At 40.1% G+C, this 26,452-nt stretch overlaps 2 protein-coding genes across 2 annotated transcripts in view; both read right to left on the reverse strand.

Moving 5' to 3' along the window:
* LOC145354828 (otoancorin-like) overlaps window positions 1-23,507 on the reverse strand; it is a 60,823-nt gene extending 37,316 nt beyond the window's left edge. The window contains exons 1-10 of the mRNA XM_080206336.1: window positions 23,427-23,507; window positions 21,823-21,990; window positions 18,294-18,505; window positions 16,705-16,799; window positions 14,326-14,444; window positions 11,422-11,589; window positions 9,215-9,423; window positions 8,079-8,182; window positions 4,946-5,064; window positions 2,192-2,350 (exon numbers count right to left, since the gene is read on the reverse strand). Coding sequence (XP_080062462.1) covers window positions 2,192-2,350; window positions 4,946-5,064; window positions 8,079-8,182; window positions 9,215-9,423; window positions 11,422-11,589; window positions 14,326-14,444; window positions 16,705-16,799; window positions 18,294-18,505; window positions 21,823-21,990; window positions 23,427-23,501 — 1,428 coding nt within the window. The 5' untranslated portion in view covers window positions 23,502-23,507. The remainder of the gene's footprint in view (window positions 1-2,191; window positions 2,351-4,945; window positions 5,065-8,078; window positions 8,183-9,214; window positions 9,424-11,421; window positions 11,590-14,325; window positions 14,445-16,704; window positions 16,800-18,293; window positions 18,506-21,822; window positions 21,991-23,426) is intronic.
* A 1,425-nt stretch (window positions 23,508-24,932) lies between these two features.
* The window catches only part of LOC145355177 (uncharacterized), a 141,959-nt gene continuing 140,439 nt past the window's right edge, over window positions 24,933-26,452 (reverse strand). Inside the window, exons 60-62 of the mRNA XM_080207090.1 lie at window positions 26,298-26,317; window positions 25,049-25,070; window positions 24,933-24,964 (exon numbers count right to left, since the gene is read on the reverse strand). Coding sequence (XP_080063216.1) covers window positions 24,933-24,964; window positions 25,049-25,070; window positions 26,298-26,317 — 74 coding nt within the window. The remainder of the gene's footprint in view (window positions 24,965-25,048; window positions 25,071-26,297; window positions 26,318-26,452) is intronic.

Below are 26,452 nucleotides of genomic sequence, written 5' to 3' on the forward strand. Positions count from 1 at the left end.
TAACAGCTACACTTAACATAAACCAAAACATGTACTCAATTACCACAGCACTTGCAACATTAACAGCAGGCAGGTTCCTGATGCTGTAGTTCTCACCACTGTGCCAATGTTGGAGAACAAACACCTTCATGGAGGTCATGGGGACACGAATGCTGTCTTTCCTGCCCACGGCCACTTCTTTGGCCTGCGATATCTTCCCGACTGGATTGTAACTGGGAGGCTGCCTGTATTAGCTGATGGTCACGCCATGTGGCAGGAGATCACATCAAAATGCCAACATCTATGTAACTAGTCCTTAATGGAATGCTTACATGTAAATCAGCTAACCTCAAGAAGCTCAACACATTTTAGGTCAAAGCCACAACTTGATTGGTACCACTAGGTCGTTCCACTCTGTCCAGCCTACCAGTACACCTCTGTGCATGCATGAATGATGTCATCAAGTGAATACGAAGTAACGTCCATATATCTTTACACATGCACTCAGTATGGACTGCTTGGGTCTGAAGATACATGTGTTAATTGGAAGGATGGCTCATGTTCACGTTAACATTCAGCTCTCAGCTGAAGCTACAAAGAGACTGAAAACTGATTTTTTTCTCTACAGTTTCAGAGGAAATGCATCTGTTTTGCGGAGCAATTTTTCAGAAGGTCAGTAAATAGGATTAACATTACTTGCTGATAAGCAACTTCATTATTTCTCTCAGTGCAGAGGGGAAGAGAGAGAAGCAATGGTACGAAGCCATTTTGCTCCTTTGCTTTGATCTCAATCTAATTCAATCTGCTGTGTTTTGCAGGTCAGGATTCCTTACAGTCCATGTTACCTTTGTCCAAGCTGCTGTTTCTTCCAATGATTGGAGCCATGTTAAGTATTGAAATGTAACTTTTATTATCATTTGCCTTGAAAGGGTTGTTGTTGCCCATCCCCCAATGCTGCGCTCCTTTTGTTTGCAGACTGTAACCATTCACACACACCATTATGCAGAGGAGGCAACGCATTTCCTGCTGGACAGGAGTAATCGTCAGGGTTGCAGCTGGCAACAGGGTCCTGCCAGATGATATGGAATATGCTTTGATGAAGATGCTGGGCTGAGAGATGTGACACAAATTTGGCATGAGACATCTTGGAATGGGTGAGCCTGAGCTTCCATAAGCCTCTAGTTATCCTACAAAGATGACTTCATCCTTGCACCTGCGCCCTAGGTCACAAACATCCTGCTTCAGGCCTACTGAGCTGATTGACCATTCCTAAGTCCATCTGTACCCCATCCATTTCCTTCACCTGGCAGGGCCTTTTTCTCTGTGCCCTGTCACATTGGATTCGATCCCCAAGCCTATTAGTTAATCTATCATGTATGCTGGCATCGATCAGGCTCCACTTCCTTCACCTGAGCAGCCATCTTCTGCACAACCAGCTTTTACCTGTTTTCTCTTGACTCACAGTCATAAATTATATTAAACTTCCATTAAAGTGAATAAAGCTTGGTTGTTCTATGTGGTGTGATTTATGTTGCGAGGAGCAGCAATCTAAAATTGGCAATAATCAAGGTACAGGAAGATTTCCAGTTCCTACCTCTTCCCCTTGCTCATGCTCCCCAACTCTCCGTCCCCATCGGCAAAGACTCTGACATCCTCATGCACCTAGAAAATGTGCAGAGCCAAGAAGCCATTTGTGCAAGGAGCAGTGAACCTGTGCATGGACAGACAATCCTCTCATGGAACACCACCATCCACCTTAATTGTGGGATCTCCCAACCTGCCACTCACCACAGCTTGAAGGTGTTGACCTCATGAGACAAGGTAGCTGAAGAGCACATGACACAGTCCACCGATTCTACTCTGCCATGCCTACCCAGGCCTCACATCCATTAACTCCATGACCACCGAGAATTTCTCCACCCCAGCTTTAAAGATATTCAATAATGGAGAGGTAGAGAATTCCAAAGATTCACACCCTTTTGAGTGAAACAATTTTTCATCTCAGTCATCACCGATTGGCCCCTTATCCTAAGATCACAAATGTTTTGAACTCCCTGACGAGTGGAGCATCTATCCCATTAATCCTCTTCAGATCTTGGGACGTTTCAATGAGACGTCCTCTCAATAAATGTGGGGGCTTTTACTTGATCAACATCCTCCAGGATGCAACGGCTGACCAGAAGCTAAAGTAGCAGCTGTTGGTATTTCCTACCTGCTTTGCCTCAAAGCTGAAAATGTCCATAAATTGGGTAATATTATCATCTGCGATGTTGCTCATAACCTTCCGTACATTGTCTGAATCCTTCAGTGATCCATTGATAGCACATAACTGGGCAAGCTGTCTTACAGTCAGTAAATCTGCAACATCAGTCTGGAACAAAAGCATCAAAAATAAGAAAAATTAATATTCATTCAGTATTTTTGGTTTTACTGTTCTAAAATAGTTTTAGTATTTTCCAAAGCTACTTTCTTACCCAGGGGAATGTGTTCTTAAAAAATTATTTTAACTCCTTTGCAAACAGAGGAAGTCTACAATAACAGGATTGAGGTCTCAGTGGCAGAATTGATTTCTACAGGTATGTCAAGATTTTAAATGAATTTTAAAAGAGAAAAAGAAAGAAGTAATAGTGTGCTGCAGAACATGTTGGACTACATTTTCAGCCCCACCCCGAAGTAAAAGACTGGGGAAAAGTGCTTAAAATTATCAATGCTGGGCACATATCAGTATGGCGTGCCACTGCCAGCTTTGATCATTCTTGAGGAGGTTAGTTTGGGCACAGCAAAGCTGTCCTTCTGTGGTGTTACAGCTCTTTAAGGGGCATTTCCCTGAAAGAGTCATGTGACCCACTGGTCTAATCGGGACCTGAGTTGGAGGCTGTAAGATTTGCCTAGGCTTGGGCCAGGAATCGAAGTTTTGGGCCTGTGGAGTTTAAGATCTATTTTCTTGCACTGTAATATGTATAATTATTGTTAATAAATCTTAGCTCATTGATTGGATTTTGAGCGTTACCCACATGAGCCAAGCAATTAAACTAATTAAGAGCAGAGTTAAAGATACATTTAGGAGGGCAACTGGGATGCTCCACTGGATAAAAGCAAATTACTGCAGATGCTGTAAACTGAAACCAAAAGAGAAAATGCTGGAAAATCTCAGCAGGTCTGAAAAGAATTGACGTTGAGTCCAGATGACTCTTTGTCAAAGCTAAAAGGATAGAAAGTGAGTGATGTTTATACTTAGGGTGAGGGAATGAAAGATGAGTCATAGCCACAAATACAAGGGGAAAGGCTGCTAATGGCAGTCTACAGAGAGACAAGAAGGTGTGAAAGGCCAAATGGCAGAGAAGCTGAAATCAAAGGGTAAAATGTGACAGATGAAGATGTGGGGGAGGGGGTACTATGGGTGGGAGAGAACTAAAGGGAGGGAAAAAGGAAGCAAAGGTGGAGAGAAGGTAAGAAAATGGGGATTAAATAGGGGAAAGAGAAAAATAAAGACAATAAAGAAACTAAAAGGTAGAGAACAGTTAGAAACTCTAGATAAAATGAGAACAGAGGTTGAGGTGGGGTAGAGCTAATCATCTGTTGAGACCAGAAGACTGTAATGTGCCTAGCCAGAAGATGAGATGGTTGGCTTATGAGGAAAGACCCAGTAGACTGGGACTATATTCATTGGAATTTAGAAGAATGAAGGGGGATCTTATAAAAACATATAAAATTATGAAGGGAATAGATAAATTAGAAGCAGGGAAGTTGTTTCCATTAGCAGGTGAAACCAGAACTAGGGAGCATAGCCTTAAAATAAGGGGGAGCAGATTTAGGATTAAGTTCAGGAGGAACTTCTTCACACAAAAGGTTGTGAATCTGTTGAATGCCCTGCTCAGTGAAGCAGTGGAGGCTACCTCATTGAATGTTTTTAAGGCAAGGATAGATCGATTTTTGAACACTAAAGGAATTAAGGGTTATGGTGAGCTGGCGGGTAAGTGGAGCTGAGTCCACAAAAAGATCAGCCATGATCTTATTAAATGGCAGAGTAGACTTGAAAGCCCAAATGGCCTACTCCTGCTTCTAGTTCTTATGTTCCTGTACTGGAGCCACATGGTCCATCAAGTCAGAAGGCCTCTAATTGGCTCTCCAACTTTGAGAACACTTTTTATTGGGAAGTTACCTGGCCCCATGTCAATTCAAGGCTTACTCACAGCAAGTGCAAGTTTTAACTTCAGTCAGTTTTCCTCTGGTGGAGGGTTTCTGATCCAAAAACAGTCTTGGCTCACATTTTTTGCATTTGTGGTGAAAATTCAGCTCAAACTGTCAGCTGGAGCGGGGATTTCCTCTACAGGTTAGTGTAGCTTGGTGAATTGTTAGTACTGATCCAATTCGAGCATAGGCTGAATCATTAATTTAACATCCATCTGCAGGAAGCATTAACTATTGTGGTGTTGAGGAGCACTGAGAGATGAGTTAATTTGAATTAAGAACTGTGGGAGTTAAACAATTATTTGCCAGAAGTGTAAGACAGGTTCACAACAAATTGGTGACATGTTTTGCACAGCCTCTGCTTTTCTTTTCATTGGCTTCAATGCAGAGATATAAAATGGGCTGACAGTTCACTGAAGCAAAATTTTGCTGGGGCTTTCTGCTTCCAGCTGTTTATCTTTCTAACTATCTCAAAGTCGTGCCAGAATCCTGATAGGATTTATACTTTTAAGCATCCATAAAATAATTTGCACGGTATTCTCTAGAGAGGACTTCTACTGTTAGAGGCTTACTCTTGTAACAGGTTACTATTATTTAAAAAATGGCTTAATTAGCCACTTGATATATCATATCTTTTTAAATTTATCTGAATTCATGTAAAATGAAAACATCAATATTTTCAATCCTTAGATTTTTCACTAATTCCTTTTGCTAGAGCTTTGCATAGCAAAAACTAAAACTATTTGCATTTTTCTATGAGATCAGAATAACTTACTCCTGTTAAGTTACTATTCAGGGACAGTAGCTTGCTGTATTGAGCTTGTGACCGGAATCTGCCAAAGTTCTTAAGTATCCAATCTCGGCTGCCACTGGTGTCCACAGTACATGCAGAACCTACAAATGGAAGGTGAACCAGCATTATTACCATACCACAAAAGTAGCTCTTTACACTTTTAACAGTAGTGGGGAAACACACAACTCTGCAATATGGTGAAAGCATAAACACCGACAGCCTGGTAAAGCTATGCTGAATTTCCCCTTTAGCACCCGAGCTGCAACAAGGGGCTGGATTTTACTCTGGGGAGGTGGTCCTGTCCCCATGTGTAAAATCTGGAGTCCACCTCCAGTTAACTGTCTTTACCTTGCAGCCATTTGTTAAGTTGCTTGAGACAGGTTCTCCATTTTTGAACAAGTGGAGCCCTGTTCCCAAGAGCTATTGGTTATGGGCTGGCAGGCTTTCAATGCCAACAACACCACCAGGAGCCATACTGCTGTGAGGCCTCAAGAAGTCACGCTGTATGGAGCTGGGACATTCTTCCCACTTAGAAAGGACAGCAGAACAAGAGGGCACAGCCTCAAAATAAGGGGGGGGGGGTGCAGTTTAGATCGGAGTTGAGGAGGAACTTCTTCACTCAAAGGGTGGTGAGTCTCTGGAATTCTCCGCCCATTGAAGTGGTGGAGGCTACCTCGCTGAATATATTTAAGTCATGGGTAGACAGGTTTCTGAGAGACAAGGGAATTAAGGGTTATGGAGAGAAAGCAGGAAAGTGGAACTGATCCGCTTCAGATCAGCCATGATCTTATAGAATGGTGGGGCAGGCTCGAAGGGCTAGATGGCCTACTCCTGCTCCTACTTCTTATGTTCTTAAATAAATCTGGAGCTCTAGCTGGAAACAAGCTGGCAAATCCTGATGAGCAAGGGAGTGGCATTAAAGGAGCACTCCCAATTGTCCCAAACAGTCCATGCAGTGAAAGCTTTGTTAAATCTCAGCAGCAGCTAAGACAATGCAGAGAAATCTGAGATGATGCATTTTGGTAGGAAGAACGGACAGACCATGTAAAATAAGGGTTACAATTCTAAAGGGAGTGCAGGAGCAGAGGAACCTGGGTGTATATGTGCATAGATTATTGAAGTTGGCAGGACAGATGGAGAGAGCAGTTAACAAAGGATGTAGTGTCCTGATTTTTTTTATTAACATGGGCATAGAGCAAGGGGGTTGTGCTGAAATTATACAAGACACCAGTTAGAGCTCAGCTGGAATATTCTGGATACTACCAAAGGAAGGATATGTGTATGGGAGTGTGTGTAGAAGAGGTCTCAAGAATGATTCCATGGATAAGAAACAGTGCATGGCATATGAAAGCTCAGAAATAATGATAAACCTTGACTAAATACTAGTTTAGCCGCCACTGAAGTTTTGCATTCATTTCTAGACTCTACATGCAAGGAATGATGGGCAGGCTTCTGAAAGGGTGCAGGAAATATTTATTCGTATAGTTCCAGGGATGAGAAACTTCAGTTATATTGAAGAAACTGGGCTTGTCTCCTCACAGCAGAGAAGGCCAATGTGAGGTTTGAGAAATGTGTTCAAAATCATGAGGAGTCCAGACAGAAATTGTTCCCACTGGCCAAAAGGCTGAGAACAAATGACACAGATTTAAGGTCACTAATGCAAGAATCAAAGGCAACATCAGGAACAAAATCTTCTGCTGAGTAGCTAGGGTTGGAAATGTACTGCCGAGAAAATGATGAGACAAGATTCAATTGTGACTTTCAAAACAATTAGATAGGTATTTGAAGAGAAACAAATTTTAGATTTCAGGGAGGGATGCAAGAACTTGATAATCCTATTAATTTTAGAATCTGTAATATCAATGGATTTTATTCTGGTGACCACAGTTTAAAATTAAATGGCTCAGTTTTGATTTTCTTCAGGACCATTAATAGTCAAGGTAATTGGGGAACAGGAAAGCAGTTGATTCTAAGAAGCTATTCTTAATGAACTTGTGACTCCAAAGGTGCCGCAAAATCTGAATTCATTGGTTTTTCTGTTTTGAAGGAATGGTTAATAGCATTGAACTTAGAATGACACCTTGGCTGAAATCTTACCACCCTCTCCACCAAGGGAATCAGAGTGGGTGAGGGGTGGACAATGGGAAGGTCTATTGACCTCAGGCAGGATTTTACTGTTTCAGGATGAGCGAGGCTGTAAAATCAACCCCCCCCCCCCACCCCCCACTTATGTTTAAACAAACCATGCATTGATCTGCACCAGGGAGAAAACCTTTATTCACCGATATTATGATACAAAATAGCCTTAACTGTTTGCTTTAATAGCTTTTGTGTGGGGTTTGTGTTAAAAATGCTGACAAGAGAATGCAACTTTATTTTTTACTGTTTGGTATAAAAAGGAAACGTATTTTGCTTGTGATGGAAGGTAAGCTTCTGAAGTTCAAGAAAATAACTGACAGAACTTTGTCAGGGGTGGTGTAATACAGGATGATTTGCATCCAAGAGCCAATAGGGGGAGTACATGTGGACCATCTCCAAATAAAGAAGGAGAAAAGGGAGTTTAAGGGATATAAGTTGAGAAATCATATTCCTTGTTGGCACAGTGATACCAGAGCTTCTGGGTTATGACTCTTGTAGACACAGTTCAACATAACTTCAAGACAAAGAATAGGAACAACACCAAGAGTGTTGACAACATCAAGAGTTCCTGGGATCTTAAGAGATTGGAAACGTTTATGTTGTGTTCATTGTTTCTTGTTAAGTATATTTAATATCTTGCGAAATAAATTCGACTTAATTCATAAATACTAGTTATGTATCCCTTGTAGGTCAAGTACACTGAAGACCCTAGTGTTGGCAGTTAAAAATTTGGATCTTAGAGTTTTTTAAAAATTAGAAACTTCAAAACTCTACATCCTATAAGGAGTGGGATGGCTGATTTGTTCTTGCAAACAGCAGGCACTGACACATGGGCCAAATGGTTCCCTTTTTTGCTGTAACCATTCTATAATTCAAATGAAATGTTATACTGTTTCGGCTGATATTGTATAAGATTATAGCTGTACATTTCCTGGTTGCAATTTACTGATTACTATATTTGATGTCTTCATATTACCAGTTGAATTGAGTTGGGTCAAGAGGTAATTCGATGCCAGTTTGTAGACATCATTAATCTGCGACATTATTAAGCTTGAGTATACTTTATCCAGTCCTTTAATTCTGCATGGATTAGAAAAAAAAATAGTTGGACAATGTTGTGTGAACTTCAGTAGCATTTTTGTATGAAAAATACAACAATAGACTGCACCACCCTTTAGAAATGTTCGAGGAAGTTTTGCTCTTCACAATATGTAGTGAAATTTTTAAAGATGTGCTAGAAGAATTTTCTTGTTATAATTAGTGAGCGTTAGAAAGCTTCCCTCAGTGCCGAAATGTAGATTGCTGGCATACACTATTTCAATTCTATTTACAACATTACACAAGAGAAATAAAGACCCAGTCATCTTTGGAATTATTATGGAAAATACATGTGCATGTCGGACCTTGTAGCTACTATTAAACGCTGTAATCATGACAAGATAGTCAAATAAATAAATACTAAAAACAGACTGATTCCTCTTTTGTCTACAAACTTCTTTCTGCAAAGCTACGGTCCTTTGGTCTCTAACCTCTCTACAAAAAGAGCCCTCCAAGCTCCCTAAAGCCTGTCCACCATTGACATGTCACAAGTTAGGAATGTTATGGAAAACTCTTCATTTGTCTGGATGAGTACACCATCAAAACCTCTCAACGAGCTAGATATCATTCAGCACAAAGCTGCTCCCTGATCCCCACCCCATCCACCATCATAAGCATTCATTTCCTTCATCATCGATGCATAGAGGCATCAGTGTGTACCATTTACGAGATGCAGTGCAACAACTCACCAAGCCTCCTTCGACAGTACTTCAAAAACCTGTAACCTTTACCATCCAGAAGAACAAAGGCAGCAGCTGCATGTGAACACCACCACCAGCAGGTATCCCTTCAAGCCACATGCCATCCTGGCTTGCAACTTTATCGCTGTTCCCTCAGTCACTGGGTAAAAACCCTTGAACTTCCTAACAGCAGTGTGGGTTTAATGACAACAGACAGACTCCAGTACTTCATCACCAATTTTCAAGGGAAATTATAGGCAACCTTTGCTGAAAATGTCAGTTAAGCTCACATCACTTGAAAGAATTTTTAAAAAATCATTGACTGTACACTCACATTGCATGGTTTGATTCACAAGTTATGTTAGTAGGTATAACAGCAAGGTGATTAGCTTTAATACTGGGCAGCAGAATCACTAAGTAGGTCTGGAACCAGTCCGCATAGTCTGCGGTTTCAAATGTTGGAAACTGGTGTGCTAAACGTTGAAACATCTTGCTCAGCATCACATCCCTTACTGCCGTGTTTTGAATAGCTGAAATACCCATCTGGAATAAAATTAAATTTTTTTAGAAAACATCCTCAAAGTCTTCAGCAAACTCCTTAAATCGAATAATAGGTTTACTACATATTGAAATCCTTATATTATGCACATAATATATGATAAACTACAGAAACAATTGCACATTTCAAAACAACATTTGTACAATAGGTTTCACATAAATTTTATATGTCTAGAGCATTATTTTCTTTTAATTTTCTCTTGCAATATTGGTATTGTGCCTGAACTACAAGAGTCATCATCTTTCATTGCACTTTCTAAATACAAGGTTAATCACCTTGCTGGCCAAAAAGTTATCCTTATTTCTGAAAGCTTGTTGGTGATTTTTTTATTATACTATTGTGCATAAGCAGGCAGGGTGTATTTTTAGGTGACTGCTTCCATCACATGGAGAAAACAATTCATCCAATCAATCTATCCATAGTATGAAGCCCGAACAATTTCCTATTCCCTTAACTATCACATATATCTATCCCTCTCTTCTCACAATGCTAGGGTTGGAAAGGATGGGAGTGAGTTAAACACTGGATATTGCCCAATCATGGGACTTGTTCAATGGTTAACTTGAGGAGCCGGCAGTGGCCGCAAAGTGATGGAGAAAAGTCCTGCTTCTCCTTAACTACAAGTAGTAGCGTAAATTCACTTAACCTCGTGAAGTTGGTCCTTTATCCCTCTCCTTTTACCAGGTGGGATGTGTGGTTGAAGTGGGCACACTTGGTCTCTTAATAGATTTTAGTGACATTCTCATTTACTGGAAGTAAAATGGTTGTCTGCGACCTTGTTCCCCCAATCCCCATCTATTAAAACTGCAGGTGGACAAGTTCAGATTGGTTGCCAAACTCGATGTGATATTAAGGGTGCAGGCTGCCAAGAGCATTATCCAGTTAGGTCACAACATCCTTTAATTCATAAAATATAAATTTCATAATATAGCTTAAAAGTTTCTGCTTTGTTGATTTTTGCTGTGCATCATTTGGAATTGTTGAGGACTGAATCTAAATCACCGAGCTGTCTTTAAATTTTTTCTTTAGCTAATTTATTTTTGTATATGTGCTGTTCATTTTTCTCAGTGCAGTACCTTACGCTTATTTACATTAAATTTTATCAGTAATTTCATTCTTTCCCACTGGCAAACTAGTGGTGCCAACAGTGACCCTAGCCCATGGGATGGCCTAGATAGCACTTTTCCCCACCTCAGCATAATTTCTTTTTTTCCATTAGCTAGTTTCTTATCCATTCCAATGTGTAGAAGAAATTGGTAGTGGTAGAAAATTTAAAGAATGCACCAGTAAGTTTGAACATGGCTCCTTTTTTTTAAAACTTGCAAGTAGTATTTTTTCTGGAGTCCAATTAAGATAATTTTTAATGTATTAAGATTCCCTTAAATAATAGTGATGTGCACACCATACCAAATGTAAGCCACTTAAGGAAAAAAAAAATTTGTTTTTAATATTAAATGCCACCAACATTTACAATAGGATAGACAATATACAGGCAGGATTTCCCACTCCTCCCCACAACGGGAGCTATTGACCCTGCCGATGGTGTGTCCCTGCCATGAGTTTCCTAGCAGCGAGTGGTGAATTTGATGGAAAATCCACTTGACAGTGGCAGGAGTAGAAGATCCTGCCACCCCCGGCTGCAGGGCAAGTTGGGTAGAAAATCCCACTGTGCATTTTGAAAGTTAAAATAGGAATGTGATACACACACCATTAAATTCAGATTTTAATGGCATCAACAAAATGAGAAAATAAGCTATGAGAGTGTCATAAAAACCCAACTAATTCACTAATATCCTTTGAGAAAGGAAGTCTGTCTAATTAACGTACAATTCTAATTCCACGCCGGTGTGTTTTACTCTGAACTGTTGTCTCGAGTTAGCTGCTAAGTTGTATCAGGGAAACTAGGAATGGACAACAAACATCAGCCTTGCCAGTAAATCCATATTCTGAGAATTACTGATTTTTAAAAATTGCTAACTTACTGTTTCTGTGTCATTGACAAAATGGTTCATGTAGGTCTTCAGTTCACTGAAGCTTCTGCTTGAAAGTGTATCAAGAATCTTGTTGATGTTTCCAGGATTGTTCAGAACATTTACATTCGCAGTCAGCTCAGACAGTTGTTTCGAAGTGAGTAAGTCCAACACGCCAAACTAGAAATTTGAAATTGTGAAAGTGGAGTATTGTTGAAATAAGCACTTGAGAGTAATGCTTCCAAGCAGTACAGCTGAAACAGTAAAGCTGATACAACATTCATATATTAACAGCATATCAAAAGGTACCTCTTCGATCAACCACCCATTTGTTTTATTCCATCAGCTTCAGGTATATGACTAGACAAGAGAAACATTTTGCTGAGCATGCAAAGTGATGCATAGCTTCCACTGATATCTGTTGTCAATGGAGGAATGTATAAATGGCAAAATATCTCATGACTAGCAAAAAAAAATCAAGAGGCTTCTATTCTTTTCCAAATATTCATTCTCAAATTCTGGATCTTTCAGGTTCTACAATTATTGTTTAATGTTACAAGATCACATGACAATCAGCACCAATGTGAAAAATGGCACTGATCCCAACAATGGACTGAAAGGCGCACTATAGTATGAAGGAAAATAACAAAGGTTGATATTTAACAGTGTCGAGATCTACAGTGTATTTTATTCTAGTTTTATCATGCTACCTTAGTTATCTTATTTACAGTGACTCTTGATATATTGCACAAGATGTAACTCAATAAGTACACAGCATATTCTGGGATATCACAACAACATTGTGTACTAAGTATCAATGTGCTACATCAGGGAATGTTAGGCCATAAATCCACATCCACCATCCCCTGCCCACCTCAGTAGAAGCCAGGCACTTCACCAAAGAGTGGAAGGCAAGATTAGGGGGAGACTTCCATAATCTTTCCCACACAAGGTGATGGGCCAGATTGGCTTTTCAGGCCTGGACTCTACCCTCTGTGATGTGGAGATGCTGGCGTTGGACTGGGGTAAACACAGAAAGAAGTTTCACAACACCAGGTTAAGTCCAACAAGTTTATTTGATCGTAAACCCACTAGCTTTTGGGGTTTGCCCCTTCGTCAGGTGTGTGGAGATTTCAGGTCACAAACAGAGTATATAAAGGCACACACAGTTTATAGAATACTGATTAGAATGCGAGTCTTTACAGCTAATCAATTCTTAAAGGTGCAAACAATGTGAGTGGAGATAGTATTAAGCATAGGTTAAAGAGATGTGTATTGTCTCCAGACAGGACAGGAAGTGAGATGTTGCAAGCCCAGGCAAGTCATGGGGTTACAGATAGTGTGACATGAACCCAAGATCCCGGATGCGGCCATCCTCATGGTGAGCACTTCAGCGGTCACAGGCATCTAGCTCTGATCTTCGGGTAAGCATTCTCCAAGGCGGCCTTCACAACATACGACAGCGCAGAGTCGCTGAGCAGAAACTGATAGTCAAGTTCTGCACACGAGGATGGCCTCAATCAGGATCTTGGGTTCATGTTACACTATCTGTAACCCCCATTACTTGCCTGGGCTTGCAACATCTCACTTCCTGTCCTGTCTGGAGGCAATACACATCTCTTTAACCTATGCTTAATACTATCTCCACTCACATTGTCTGCACCTTTAAGACTTGAATAGCTGTAAAGACTCGCATTCTGATCAGTATTCTGTAAACCGTGTGTGTGTCTTTATATGCTCTGTTTGTGACCAGAACTCACCACTCACCTGACGTAGGGGCAAACACAAAAGCTAGTGGTTTTATTATCAAATAAACTTGTTGGACTTTAACCTGGTGTGTGAGACTTCTTACTGTGTTTCTATCCTCTGTGTCAACCATTGATAGAACTCTTGGCTCTGAGTCAGGATAGATTTATTTCCCACTCCATGACCTGAGCACAATAATCTGAACTGACACTCCAGCATAATACTGAGGGAGTACTGTGTCATCAGTTCTCCTTTTTGGCAAAGTAAATGTTAAACTGAAATCCCATTTCCCCTCTCAGTGGACATAAAAGATTCAAAGACATTATTTCGAAGAGCAAGTGAATTATTCTGGGATCTTGGTAAATATTTATCCATCAATCATTGTCAAGAGAGATTATATGGTCATTATTACTTTTTGTAGGAATGTGCTGTACGCAATTTGACAGCTACGTTTCCTACATGACAACAGCAATTGCACTACAAAACATACTTCATTTGCTGTAAATGCTTTAGGATATCCAGTTACTGTGAAACACATTCGCTGAAATCTTACTACCATTTACTCTGGCGAGATCTTCTAGTCCCACTGATGATGCCCACATGCCATGGGTGTCCCAGCAGTGAGGACAGCGGTCAATAGGAAACCCTGTTGTCAATGGTGGGGCCATAAGATCCTGCTGCCTCTCACCCACCATGAAACACACTGCGGAGGGGCAGAAAAATCCCACCCACTATTTCAGTGCAAGTCTCTTTGTCTTCTGCTTGTTTAGACGTTTCAATTAAAAATAAACTCTAATGGTCGCCACACTGGTGCCAGACAATGCACAAAAGCAGTAATGTCATGGTCAGATAAGAATTTCTCTTCACGTTTGCCATGTTGAATTATTAGAATTACTCTTGCACTTACTGGAAGAAAAACTTCTTTCAATGGAGAGACCATTTCAGGTGACTAACCTATTGAGATCCTTACAATCATTGATATACAACGAGTGGATGGCTTCATGGGATAACTTTACTTCATTAAACTAGCTAACTTATTGGTAAAATGCTAATTGCTAATACCTTCAGCCTTGCAACACTGTAGTTCATCCTATAGCTAATCTGCTTTTTTTCCAAATCTACATTTCTTACTCAGCTTCCCAGTTTCCAAAAAAAGATTCAATAACTTACGCTGCTGAAATTCAAGTTTAGCCTGGTTAAATCCTTTATCTGAACAAGTTGACTGAACATTCCCCAGTTCAATAGCAGCCACTCTCTGGACCCATTAGTGTTGCTGATACATCCAGTACCTGCAGTTAAAGGATGAAGAAGGTTATTTGTGTACACTGGATATTTCCCAGTGAATTACCATGAACGTTGAGCATATACAGAATAACATTTTTTTTAAATTCACAGTGCTTCAATTAATGATGTCTTACATTGAAATCTATTATGAGTTGTGTTGAAATCTTCAGGTTTTTTTCATTCATTCATGGCATGTGAGCATCACTGATTAACGCAGTATTTATTGCCTATCCCTAATTGTCCTTGGGAAGGCTGCGGCCATCCAACAACGTTCAATCAAATTGGGAGTCTGTTTCCAGTTGCAGCATGTGCGTAGGTGTGACTGAATAGATCACCGGGTTATAATTATGAGAACTAGGGTGACATATTTTACCTTCCATTAAATTTACCTCATGGACAAAGTTATTATTGTAATATGATTTTATCCAAGGGATAAATGGAAGAATGCTTAAATTTGAAGGTATGAAACAATGCTGGAAGCAGTTGCAAAGAAGTTCACCATATGCTGGATGGGATTTTCTGGCCACGCTCACCCCAAAACCGGAAAATCTTGCCCGAGCTCAACGGACCTTTTCCGTTGTCTGTCCCTTGCTCGCTCTGATTCCCGTGTGGGCGAACGGGAAAATTCTGTCTGTTATCCTTTGTCAAATATTGTAAAAATATATTATGAGATAGTTCCATCCCCATGGATTATATCCGATGCATGATGGTTTGACATGACAAATTATATGACTGAAATTAACTCTAACATATACTCATAGGAAAGTGGGAAAGAGAAATTCTTAATAATACTGTATTGTAATATCTAAATATATTTTTATCACTGAGAAACCAAATTAAGTGACCAAGGCGCACAGAGAAGATAACAACCGAGGATAGGGTGAGGGAAAGGTGAAATAAATTAAGGAGCAGTGGTTAAGTAATGCCAAGCTTAGGACTGATGCCTGAAGAAAGTAAAAAAAAACATGAAATCCTAGGAAAGGATGCTTGGATGTTAGCAGGCCTGGTATTAATTTTATTAGCATGCAAGAATGCAAGAAAAATGGTACCTTCAGAGCTAAGTGAAAATGAGGACAATTCTGAAGACCATATTCAGACAGATAAAAGTAAATTAAAAATAAAATCACAGCAAGGATTGCAAGTTGAAGGTAAAGTCTCCCACAGACAGTTAATTAGCAGAGATCTATTTTCTCTCCAGGTCTCATGACACACTGCCTAAAAGAAAAATCAAGGGCCATGTTTTGCTATTATTTGGGGGAGGTGGGGGAAGGCCAGCTGCACTGAGATTGGGGCACCATGTTTAAAGGCCCTCTGATCATAACAGGAATAAACTTCCCTTCCAGCCCACAGCGGAGGTTTCAAGGGCTCCCTTTCCCAGCCCGGATTGGAATCGGCACTTCTCTCCCCACAGTTCTGCTTTCCCCTGATCACTGACCCCTTCTCCCCTTCTCTGGATCATTGGCCCATTGCCCCTGGATCATTAGCCCTTCCACAGCCCCCCCACCCCACCCACAGTCGATGTTAGCATCCACTTTCCCCGCTCCCCGAACCTCCACTACAGCATTTCTTTCTCTCTGCGCCCAGCCCGCAACCAAATCTGAATTGATTCTTCCTCCTCCCCCATGAGACTCCCAGTGGGCCCCGCCCCTTGACATAGGTGGGCACTGCCTGGTTGGTACTGCCAGGTTGGCACAGGCATGGTGCCAACCTATGCTATGGGACAGTGCCAGGGGCATTGTGCCAGGCCACTGCCTTGCACTGGGCCTCTATCCCAGGGCTATACACACCTTAACACCCCTGTGAGAACCCCATGACAGGTTCAGGTCTAGGTGAACCTGTTGTAAATGGCACTGGTGTGACACTATGGCACCACTGAATGCCTGGTGAGGGGATAATCCCGGAGAGAGTACTTGCTAATGACATGCTGATGTATTAAAATGAGCTTCCTGGGGTCCCGCAGCATGTTTCACGCTAATCTGCTGGAGGGGGGCCTGGAATATTGGAAGTTGGAAACTTTCAAATGCAACTTGCACTTCCTGGATTTTGAGTGTGTGCCACCATTCCAGCAGGCAGAGAATGTGGTCTCAAAATTGCCCCCATGTCTTTGAAAATATAAGAAAACTTAGTTGCCATTAAAATTGTTTATAAGATGTATAAAATTTGGTAAATCTTGGACACACACAACTCTTTTGCAATATAAAATAGCAACATAAATGGAGGTCAGTCCAATTCATTCCCTATCTTGCAAAAGCCTTTCTTGCTTACCTGTGGTGTTAAGATAGGTAAGGATCCATACTTGTAGCACAGTCTCTCTAGTTGCCTGCAGCATCTCTTTGAATTCATTATTGAGTCCTTTTATGCTAAATGTCAAAACATTAATATTTTTATTTATTAGGTGGTCAGATCTACAGTATGTATTCATCTGATAGTACTATATGCTTAATAATCAGGACTGGTCAATCAACATCTGTTTCTAATCTAAACATGCTATTGTTACCTGAGATATTTATCCCATATCATTGGCTGGAGTTGCTCATCTTGAAACTGGACCAATGGCTTACTGCAAGTTTCCAACTTAAGACTTTATTGTGTTTGGAAAGGTATTCACTTAGTAAGTGTTTTATTCAGGCAATCATCACTGAATCACAGAATTGTTGTGGCATAGAACAAAACCCTTCATCCATCATGTTTGCACGAGCTCTTCAACTGAGCTGAACCAACTCTCCTGCGTTTGCTCTAAATCCCTGCACATTGTTTCTATTCAAATAATCATCTAGTGCCCTGATTAAACCTACCTTCACCACACTTCAAGGCAGCACATTCCAGACCCAAATTGTGTGAAGAAATTTATTTCCACATTCCATTCACTTCTCTTGCAAATCACTTAAAACCTTGTCCTCTTGCTCTCAATCCTTTTACAAGTGGTGACACTTTCTCCCAGCCCCCTCATGATTTTGAACACTTCAGTCAAATTTGAGGTGGTTTCATTGAATGCAGCCAGAATTGGACCAAGTTACCTCAGGGGAAATCAATGCCTTAGTGAATGCCTTAAACAGGTGTCAGGCCTCTTAATTGTATGTGAAAATGTCTTTATGCCCGGTTAAAGGAACCTTTTGCTTGGCCTTATCCAATATGATGGGCAGCCAGGCTATGTAGCATCTGGAAAATGGGCAATGCTCAACCCTGTAAAAATGCCATGACCTTGATTTAGGGGAAAAGCTTTTAACTTTGGGCCACCTGCTTTTCACTGGAAGTTGACAGTTGAAAGTCAGAAATGGGGACATTTCACAGCACCGTACAGATACCCAAGGCTCATTTTGTTTAATTTTCAGGTCAGCTTGTAAATGGGCTATGTGCCAAGCATAAAGAGGCTTCAATGGAGTCCTATACAAGTTTAGCATGGTTTAGCATTGAAGTTGGGTCATTCTGCATCCTTCTCAACTGTTGAATTACAATAGGTTACCCATTTGGGGCCCACAACTCAGTGGCATTGAACACCAGTTCAACTTTATCAAGTTTATGCCTGTTTTGTGTAGGCTTCAAATTTCCTCCCGAAGGTAACCACATTGCAAGGTGAAATATGAAACATTTCCTCCGCACATTTTTTACCTCTGTTCCTAAACCAGTGGCTTGTGCTAGGTTGAAGTTCCATTGGCAACAACTCACTGGAATTACATCTTTCTACAGATTTTTGGCAAACATTGCACAAGCAAATAATACTGTGAGTATTACCAAGTCAACTAAAATGCTGATTTCTGAAGGCAAGGGTGAACACGCTGAAGAATGTTGCAAGCCCTGGTTGTTAGCAACTACAATCTTCTGTTTGTGATTGTAAAAGAGAATCTTACACTTACACTGCTTGGTAACCTTCGCAGGTTATGTTTCTGATCAGTAGGCAACTCAGCACTGACTTGGAAATGCCAGCAATGAAAGGTCTGAATCGCTCCTGAAACCATTTTGTCAAGAAAACTGAGCTGGTTAAGTTTTCATTGGTCTTCACAGTCTCCCACAGGGCATTCATGAATGTGATCTTCGTCGTCAGAGGAATAGAAGATGTACTCGAAGTCTGAAATAAACCAAGTCATGTGTTTAAACTTAGTGAGTAAAGAGATTCCAAGACAGGCATAAGAATGTTCCATCATTTCAGAGCTAAAAGAAATACAATTCATAAAATTGCTCTGACTCCTGAAATGACTGAAATTTTCTTTTGACCCTTTATCTGATCAATCTGGTTAGACGGTAATTTGAATGTTAATGTAAGAAAAGCCGCCATAAACATTTTCAGAATGAAAAGCCATACCTCGTGATTTGGCATTTTTGCAGTGGTGTTTGGCAGTCGACAGCATCACAGCACCAACACAGTCACTAAGTCTGGTACAGTGTTACTGATTTTCACTAAGGACTGGGTCATTTTTTGTACGTAGTCTGATGTAAGCATAGATTTTAAGGGAAGTGTAACTTAATAAACTATAAATGGTCAAAAAAAGATAAAAATGCTGCTTGATGAAAGTTCTTATTGCTTACATACCAATCTATGAATATCAGGGACTAGAATCTCAAAATCATAATGTTGATTCAAAACCCCTACATCTAAATTTTCAGTTTCCAACATTGGCCTCATGGGAAAAAAAGTAGAAACATTTGTGTTGCCATGACATCCTGTCCTCAAATATCTTCCAAAAGTGAGAGATAACTTTCAACATCCAGATTATTTAAAACAATGACCCTACTTAGAAATCAAGGGCCAGATTTTATCAGTGGGTTTAGGAAACCAATGGCTGGATGAATTCTGTGTCCTAACCCTGTGCCTCACTCATGAAATGCTATTTTGAAATGCAAAAGGAGACAGTGACTTAGTGTATTATCACTGGATTAGTAATCCGAAGATACAGGATAATGGTCTGAGGACCCAGGTTCAAATTCCACCACATTAGATGGTGAAATTCAAATTCAAAAAAATATGCAATTAAAAGTCTACTGATGGCCATGAATCCATTGCCAATTGTCAGGAAAAACACATCTGGTTCACTAATGTCCTTTAGGGAAGGAAATCTGCCATCCTTACCTGGTCTGGCTTACCTGCAACTCCAGATCCACAGTAATATGGTTGATTGTTAAATGCCCCCTCAAGGGCAACTAGGACTGGGCAATAAATGTCAGTCCAGCCAGCTACACCCGTGGCCCATAAAATATAGTTTTAAAAAATGCACTAATTGGGCATGGGGTGAGCTCTCTATGAAGCGGGAACTGCCTATGTGGCAACAACAGCAAAGGCAGACAGCAGGCACGTTGGGGCTTGTCACGGCCTTGCCCAGCAGAGCCAAAAGTTCCTCCGAGGGCCAGCAGCATAAAGGCATCTCCAAACAACCCATCTACAATCACCACCTGCCCCACACGTGGCAGAGCCTGCAGACCATGCAACGGACTTATCATTCATCAAATGGAATGACAGCATATAATTCTTGATCCCAAAGAACTGTCTAAGGAGCATAACGGCATGAAATGGAGGGCAATAAGGAAAAGTCGAGATACTGTGCATATTCACATGTAGGATACCTAACAACCTGATAAATTTAAACAATACAAAAAAAACCCCTTTGCCCCACGGTAATTGTTTGGTTTTGCCAAAATCTCCATTTGAAAATTAAGAACATAAGAACATAAGAAATAGGAGCAGGAGTAGGCCATCTAGCCCTTCGAGCCTGCCCCGCCATTCAATAAGATCATGGCTGATCTGTCGTGGCTCAGTTCCACTTTCCCGCCCTCTCCCCATAACCCTTAATCCCCTCTCTTATCAAGAACCCATCAACCCGCTTCTTAAAAATATCTAGCGAGGCAGCCTCCACCACTTCAACGGGCAGAGAATTCCAGAGATTCACCACCCTTTGAGTGAAGAAGTTCCTCCTCAACTCCGTTCTAAACCGCCTCCCCTTTATCTTGAGGCTGTGCCCCCTAGTCCTACTGTCTTTTTTGAGCGGGAAGAGTCTCTCCACCTCTATCCTATCCATCCCATTCATCATCTTATACGTCTCAATGAGATCTCCCCTCATTCTTCTAAACTCTAACGAGTACAAGCCTAGTTTATTCAGCCTCTCCTCATAGCTCAATCCCCTCAACTCCGGTATCAGCCTAGTAAACCTCCTCTGCACTCCCTCCAGGGCCAAAATATCCTTGCGCAGGTGCGGCGCCCAAAACTGCACACAGTACTCCAGCTGCGGCCTCACCAATGCCCTATACAGCTGCAGCAAGACCTCCCTACTTTTATATTCAATCCCCCTCGCTATGAAGGCCAGCATCCCATTCGCCTTCCTGACCACCTGCTGCACCTGCAAGCTGGGTTTTTGCGACTCGTGCACAAGGACCCCGAGGTCCCTCTGCACCGTCGCCTGCTGCAGTTTTTCGCCACGTAAGTAATAGTCCTTCCTACCATTCTTCCTACCAAAGTGGACCACCTCGCACTTGCCAACATTAAATTCCATTTGCCATTTCCTGGCCCATTCGCCCAGCCTATCTAGATCCTTCTGCAGACTCTCCACACCCTCCGCACAATTTGCCTTTCCCCCAATCTCTCTTCCTGTCTGTTAGCAAGCAGTCCCAAAAGAGCTTAAGGAATCAATAATTGTAAGACAGTGCATTCTCCATTTCTTTCATGCACTCTGTCACCACCAGCCTCCCACCTTACTGCCCCACAAGCTGCCCTCAACTTAGAAATCACAGACTGTCCTGCAGACGTTGGGATTCAGAGATGATCGCTGTGATCACAGGTGGAATTTTATGGTTCTGCCATGGCAGTGATACAGCTGGAAAATGTGGCAAGCCATTCAAAGCCCAACTGGTGGGACCAGAAGATCCCGACAGCAGGAGGGACCACAGCATTCCATCCCATGATTTTCAAATTGCACCGGCACAGATTCTTATCTTCACCAGCAATTGAAAATTTAGCCTCCAGTGTTCAGTTTCTAAAGCTGGCAGGTACCTATGTCATGTTCTTTAAAATAAATCCAATAAACATACTTTGAAATCCATAAATTATATCATGATCATTCCCTAAACTCACCATTTGCTGAATGCTGGCCAAATATGTTATCTAAATAAGCCCTTTTGCTTTGCAGACGGAAGCATGAACCCAAACCTGGAGATACTTCTGGATATTTATCCCTGGTGAATTTAAAACATTGAATACCATCCTGCTTCAATTAACAGAACCAAAATAACTGCTGGTTATGCAAATTTGCTGCAGCCTTTGGATATAGTCACTGTACTTAAAGATATCACTATGTTTCTAATAATTATATATATATAAATACAAATATTTCTTTGTATGAGAATATGTTTATCATTTCCTTTATGTTCTTTCTCATCTAAAGTTTAATCATTATTTACCATGTTGTTGAATTTGTCTAGTGCCTCATTCAGAATAGTTTTGTCCAGTTTTTGAATGAACACACCCAATGCAGTTCCATCTGGTTTATTCAGAGCCTTTGCAGTAGTAAAGCAATTAAATATTGAAGTCAAGTGATTACTGGTTAGACCAGCCAGCAGTAGATTACTCTGCAAATAAATCCATAAAAAAAATTAGGGTAATATTCTCAACATATTTAACTAATTTTTCAAAATCACAAATTATGCTTTGATGTTTAATGCATTCAGTAATATAAGGAGCTGAAATGCAGAAAGTAAACTAACAGAGAACAGCACATTGGTAATTAGACAGCCATTACCAATTAGCCATTAGATCCCTAATTGATTAACTGTGAAATTCTGAAGACGCTTCTGAGTAAAATAACATACATAAATTCAACTTTTCACCTTGGTTACCCTCTCAATATTATACATTTCTTATAGCCAATTTCATGCTTCTTTTATATTTGAATGAAATCGGAGAGAGCTTGTCTTCAATGAAAAGAACACCACACACATTAGCAAACTCACTTCTGGAACTAATATTCACCCCTTTTTTCCAGTCCTTTAACGCCAACGTAGGTCTGAAATGCCTACTCAGTAAAGTAACTTAAGATAAATTAGCATAATTGGTACTGATTCTTGATAGTAATTTATTTTTTTAAAAGCAAAATACCACAACATTATACAAAAATAACTTATTTCTTCTCGGGCCCTCGAAATTTTTCTAAGCTTATAGTATGGAATGAATCAATTTGGCTCATCAGAACCCAGACTGCCCTCATGCAGAGCAACCCAAAACTAATCTTACTGTTCTGCTCTTTCACCAAAGCTGTGTAATCCTCTGTATTAAATGTCTGTCTTCTCTTCTCCTAAAGAATGCAATCATTTGTGCCTCCACTGCTGAGTGACAAAGTATTTAACAAACTTTAACTTTAACCTTTAACAAACTTTCTGCATCAGGAACTGCTCTCAATGACAATTTTAAGTTGACCTTTATCATTCACTCATCAACCAACCAGTCTTTTCTCATTCATCATATTACAGCCATTCATGATTTTTAAAATCTTTATTGAATATTTTCACACCCTTAGAAGTTAAAAATGCACAATTTAAATAATGGAAAGTAAATCAATACAGAACAGAACATCCAGATATCAGCTGTTCACGAAGCATTGAGTGGCAGACTCTGGGTTGGATAAATATGTAATGAAGAATGTTCATGGTGAAACTCATTAATTTACCAACCATTACACAGAAAATAATCTGGATTAAAATGCTCAGGCTGCATTTATACCACATTTGTTTTAATTCAAAGTAATGTTGGGTATATGTTGATGTAAAACTGACTGCATAACTCAGAAGGCATTCAGGTTCACTGAAACGTTGTGGTGTGAGATCCCTCCTTGCTGCACTTGAGTTCTCCAAGTATGTAATATATGTCACTTAAAATAGTGCTCAGTGCAGCATTATTTTGTATTGCAAGTAAATTCATTTGAGTATGACCACCTTGAAGTGAAGAATGTTAACAGCAGAAGTATCTTAACAGGCTGTTACGTGCAGGTGAAATTCTGGACAAAGCTTACCTGAGCACATGCATAGTCTATAATACTGAAATTACAGAGCTGCAACTTGTTGACAGACATCAGAAAATTGTTCATAGCTGAACTGTTGGGGAGAAATATAATTATCAGGAGAGGAATTATGTTGAAATTTGATTTAAAATGTTTTACAGTCAATACAATCATTTTTTTTAAAAACATCTTTATCCGCCAAACAAAACAAAATTTCAACCATGGAGGCAGATTCAATCATGGCTTTCTAAAGAGAATTGGATCATTACCTGCAGAGGACAAATTTGCAGGGCTACAGGGAAAAAGTAGGGGAGTGGAACCAGGCAAATTACTCTTGCAGTGAGCTAGACAGGCATGCTGGTTCAAATAGTTTCCTTCTATCCTGCGACTAATTATTTTACGGTGTGTGTGTGTATATATATATATGTGTATGTCAACATAGTGAATTGCGGAAGTCAGTTGAATACAGGTTTGGATGAAGCTATAATTTCTCCTATAGACGAATGTGCTTCTGACATTCCATACCTACAACATACTTGAAGAACAACCGTTTAGATTAGTTACTGAAGAGTGGATACACTTTGTCATAGAATCTCTATAGTGCAGGAGGTGGCCATTTGGACCATTGAGTCTGCACTGACCACAATTCCACACAGGCCCAATTCCCATAACCCCACATATTTACCCTGCTAATCCCCCTGACACTAGGATCAATTTAGCGTGGCCAATCAACTTAAGGCATACTCTTGCACTGTGAAGACATGAGCAATGTCCTTTCTAAGTTGTGCGGATGCACGGCCATGCAGTTACCCGAAATTCCACTGCACGTAATTAGGCCAAACACAGCCAACATTCGAAGACTCACTCTGGAGTTGAAAAGAAATTGTTTCTCTTCCACAGATGCTGCCAGACTAGTTGAGTTTTTCTGTCACTTTCTATTTTCATTTTAGCTCTCCAAATCTGCAGATATTCATAAAATCATAGAATCCCTACAGTGTATAAGGAGACCGATCAGCCCATCGAGCCTGCACCGACAACAATTCTACCCAGGCCCTATCCCCTTAGCCCCACATATTTACCCTGCTAGTCCCCATGACACTAAGGGGCAATTTAGCATAGTCAATTCATCTAACCCACACATCTTTGGACTGTGGGAGGAAACCAGAGCACCCACACAGACATGGGGAGAACATGCAAATTCAACATAGGCAGTGATCTGGGTTGGAATTGAACCTGGGTCCCTGGCGCTGAGAGGCAGCAGTGTTAACCAACGTGTCAATGACCCTGAAGTTCCCTCAAGAATGCATATATGCACAGTGATGAAGCAAGCTTGAATGTACTGCACAGTACAATAAAATAAATTAGAGGGAACTTTGAACACAAGGGGATAAATGTACAAGGCTCCTGCCTACAAATAGTGTTTAGTAAAGAAATTCCGAAAGGAAAGTAGAAATCTAGTTTCAAGGATGAATCAATAGTTTAAATTAGCCAGTGTCAATATTGATTTGTCTCAAATGCTTACCTATTTACTGCTGCGCATAAAGTGGTTTCTGTTTGAAATGTAAAAAATATATATTAGTATAGTGAAAATGTATATAGAAAATTGGATACTGAGTTTCGTAAAATGAACTTACCATTAAATGTGGTGTTGCCACACTAAGAAAAAAACAAATAAATTAATTTTAGTTTCATAGTGCCAAATATAAACTAAATATGTTAATAAAAATATACTAAGTGTGCATATAAATACACTTAAGTAAATATGAATTCAAATATGTACTTACTATTACACAGGGAAATATAACATACACACATGCACATATATACAGACAACATATTAAAATATATCACAATAAATAAAGAACTAATATATGTATGTATATACACACACCCTACTGTAGCTGAACAAAAAGTGTCAAAATGTAAAAAATACGATTATTGATAAAATTACAGAAAACACATTTTCCAAAAGCAATAGGGCTCATACAAATTAAATAATGAAGATACTTCAACCAGTTTGGGTTATAGAATTCCTCCTTTCACTCACATTTGTGTGCACAGTAAGAAATCTCACAGCACCAGGCTTAAGTCCAACACATTTATTTGGAGCTTTTGGAGCACTGCTTCTTCATCAGGGGATATATGCCATGTTTGTGAACCTATCTTTCCACTCACCTGATAAAGGAGCAGTGCTCCGAAAGCTCGTGATTCCAAATAAACCTGTTGGACTTTAACCTGCTGTTCTGGGACTTACTGTGCCCACCCTAGTCCAACGCCAGCATCTCCACATCATATTTGTGTGTTGATTTTTCATTGTCAATAGTGATTGAAAAAAAAAATACCCATTTATGTGTCCTTTAAAAGCAGGTAATTTTTCTCTGCACAATTTGACAGCATTCTAATGCCACAGGTGGAATTGGCATGTTTTTGTTAATACTAGTTGCCACCAAGAAGGGTTCTCCTCTTGTTGTGTCATCAACAACTACTGCTGCTAAAAAGAACAAGGGTACATCCTACCAGAAGGCAGATGAAAAGTTAAAAGGCCACATCCTTCAATGGTGCACAACAGCTGTCAAAGTCCTCAAATTTCCTCTCAGTGGAGAAGTTTCTTCTTAGCAATCACAAAAAATACTTTCCATATCAAGATAAATTTTGTGAATCTATATTTGCAACTCAAAGATCGGCCGGGAAGAAACACATCACCAAACTGAGTCTTGGTATTAAGTAACTTAATTGCAATTCATGCCTTTATCCATTTAGGTTCTATGTCAAGAGTTCAATGTTGCTGAATGAATCATATCAGGAATAGCTAACTTGACAATTTTTCCATTAACATAATTCTGTATCAGAGAATTAAAGGAAACATTACGAAATTTATCTCACCATGAAATTAAGTCCAGGTTCTGAAAAAAATAAAACAAGTAAAAATATTATTCAAGGATACTTGCTTTTAGATGCTCTTACAGCTTGTGTATATTTTAGAACTTTGCTTTTGAACTTGTAATAATGTGTTGGTACTCTGAACCAAGCCAAAATGT

The sequence above is a fragment of the Carcharhinus amblyrhynchos genome, chromosome 18 (genome assembly GCF_965287045.1).
Source record: "Carcharhinus amblyrhynchos chromosome 18, sCarAmb.v2.hapA, whole genome shotgun sequence".
Taxonomy (NCBI): domain Eukaryota; kingdom Metazoa; phylum Chordata; class Chondrichthyes; order Carcharhiniformes; family Carcharhinidae; genus Carcharhinus; species Carcharhinus amblyrhynchos.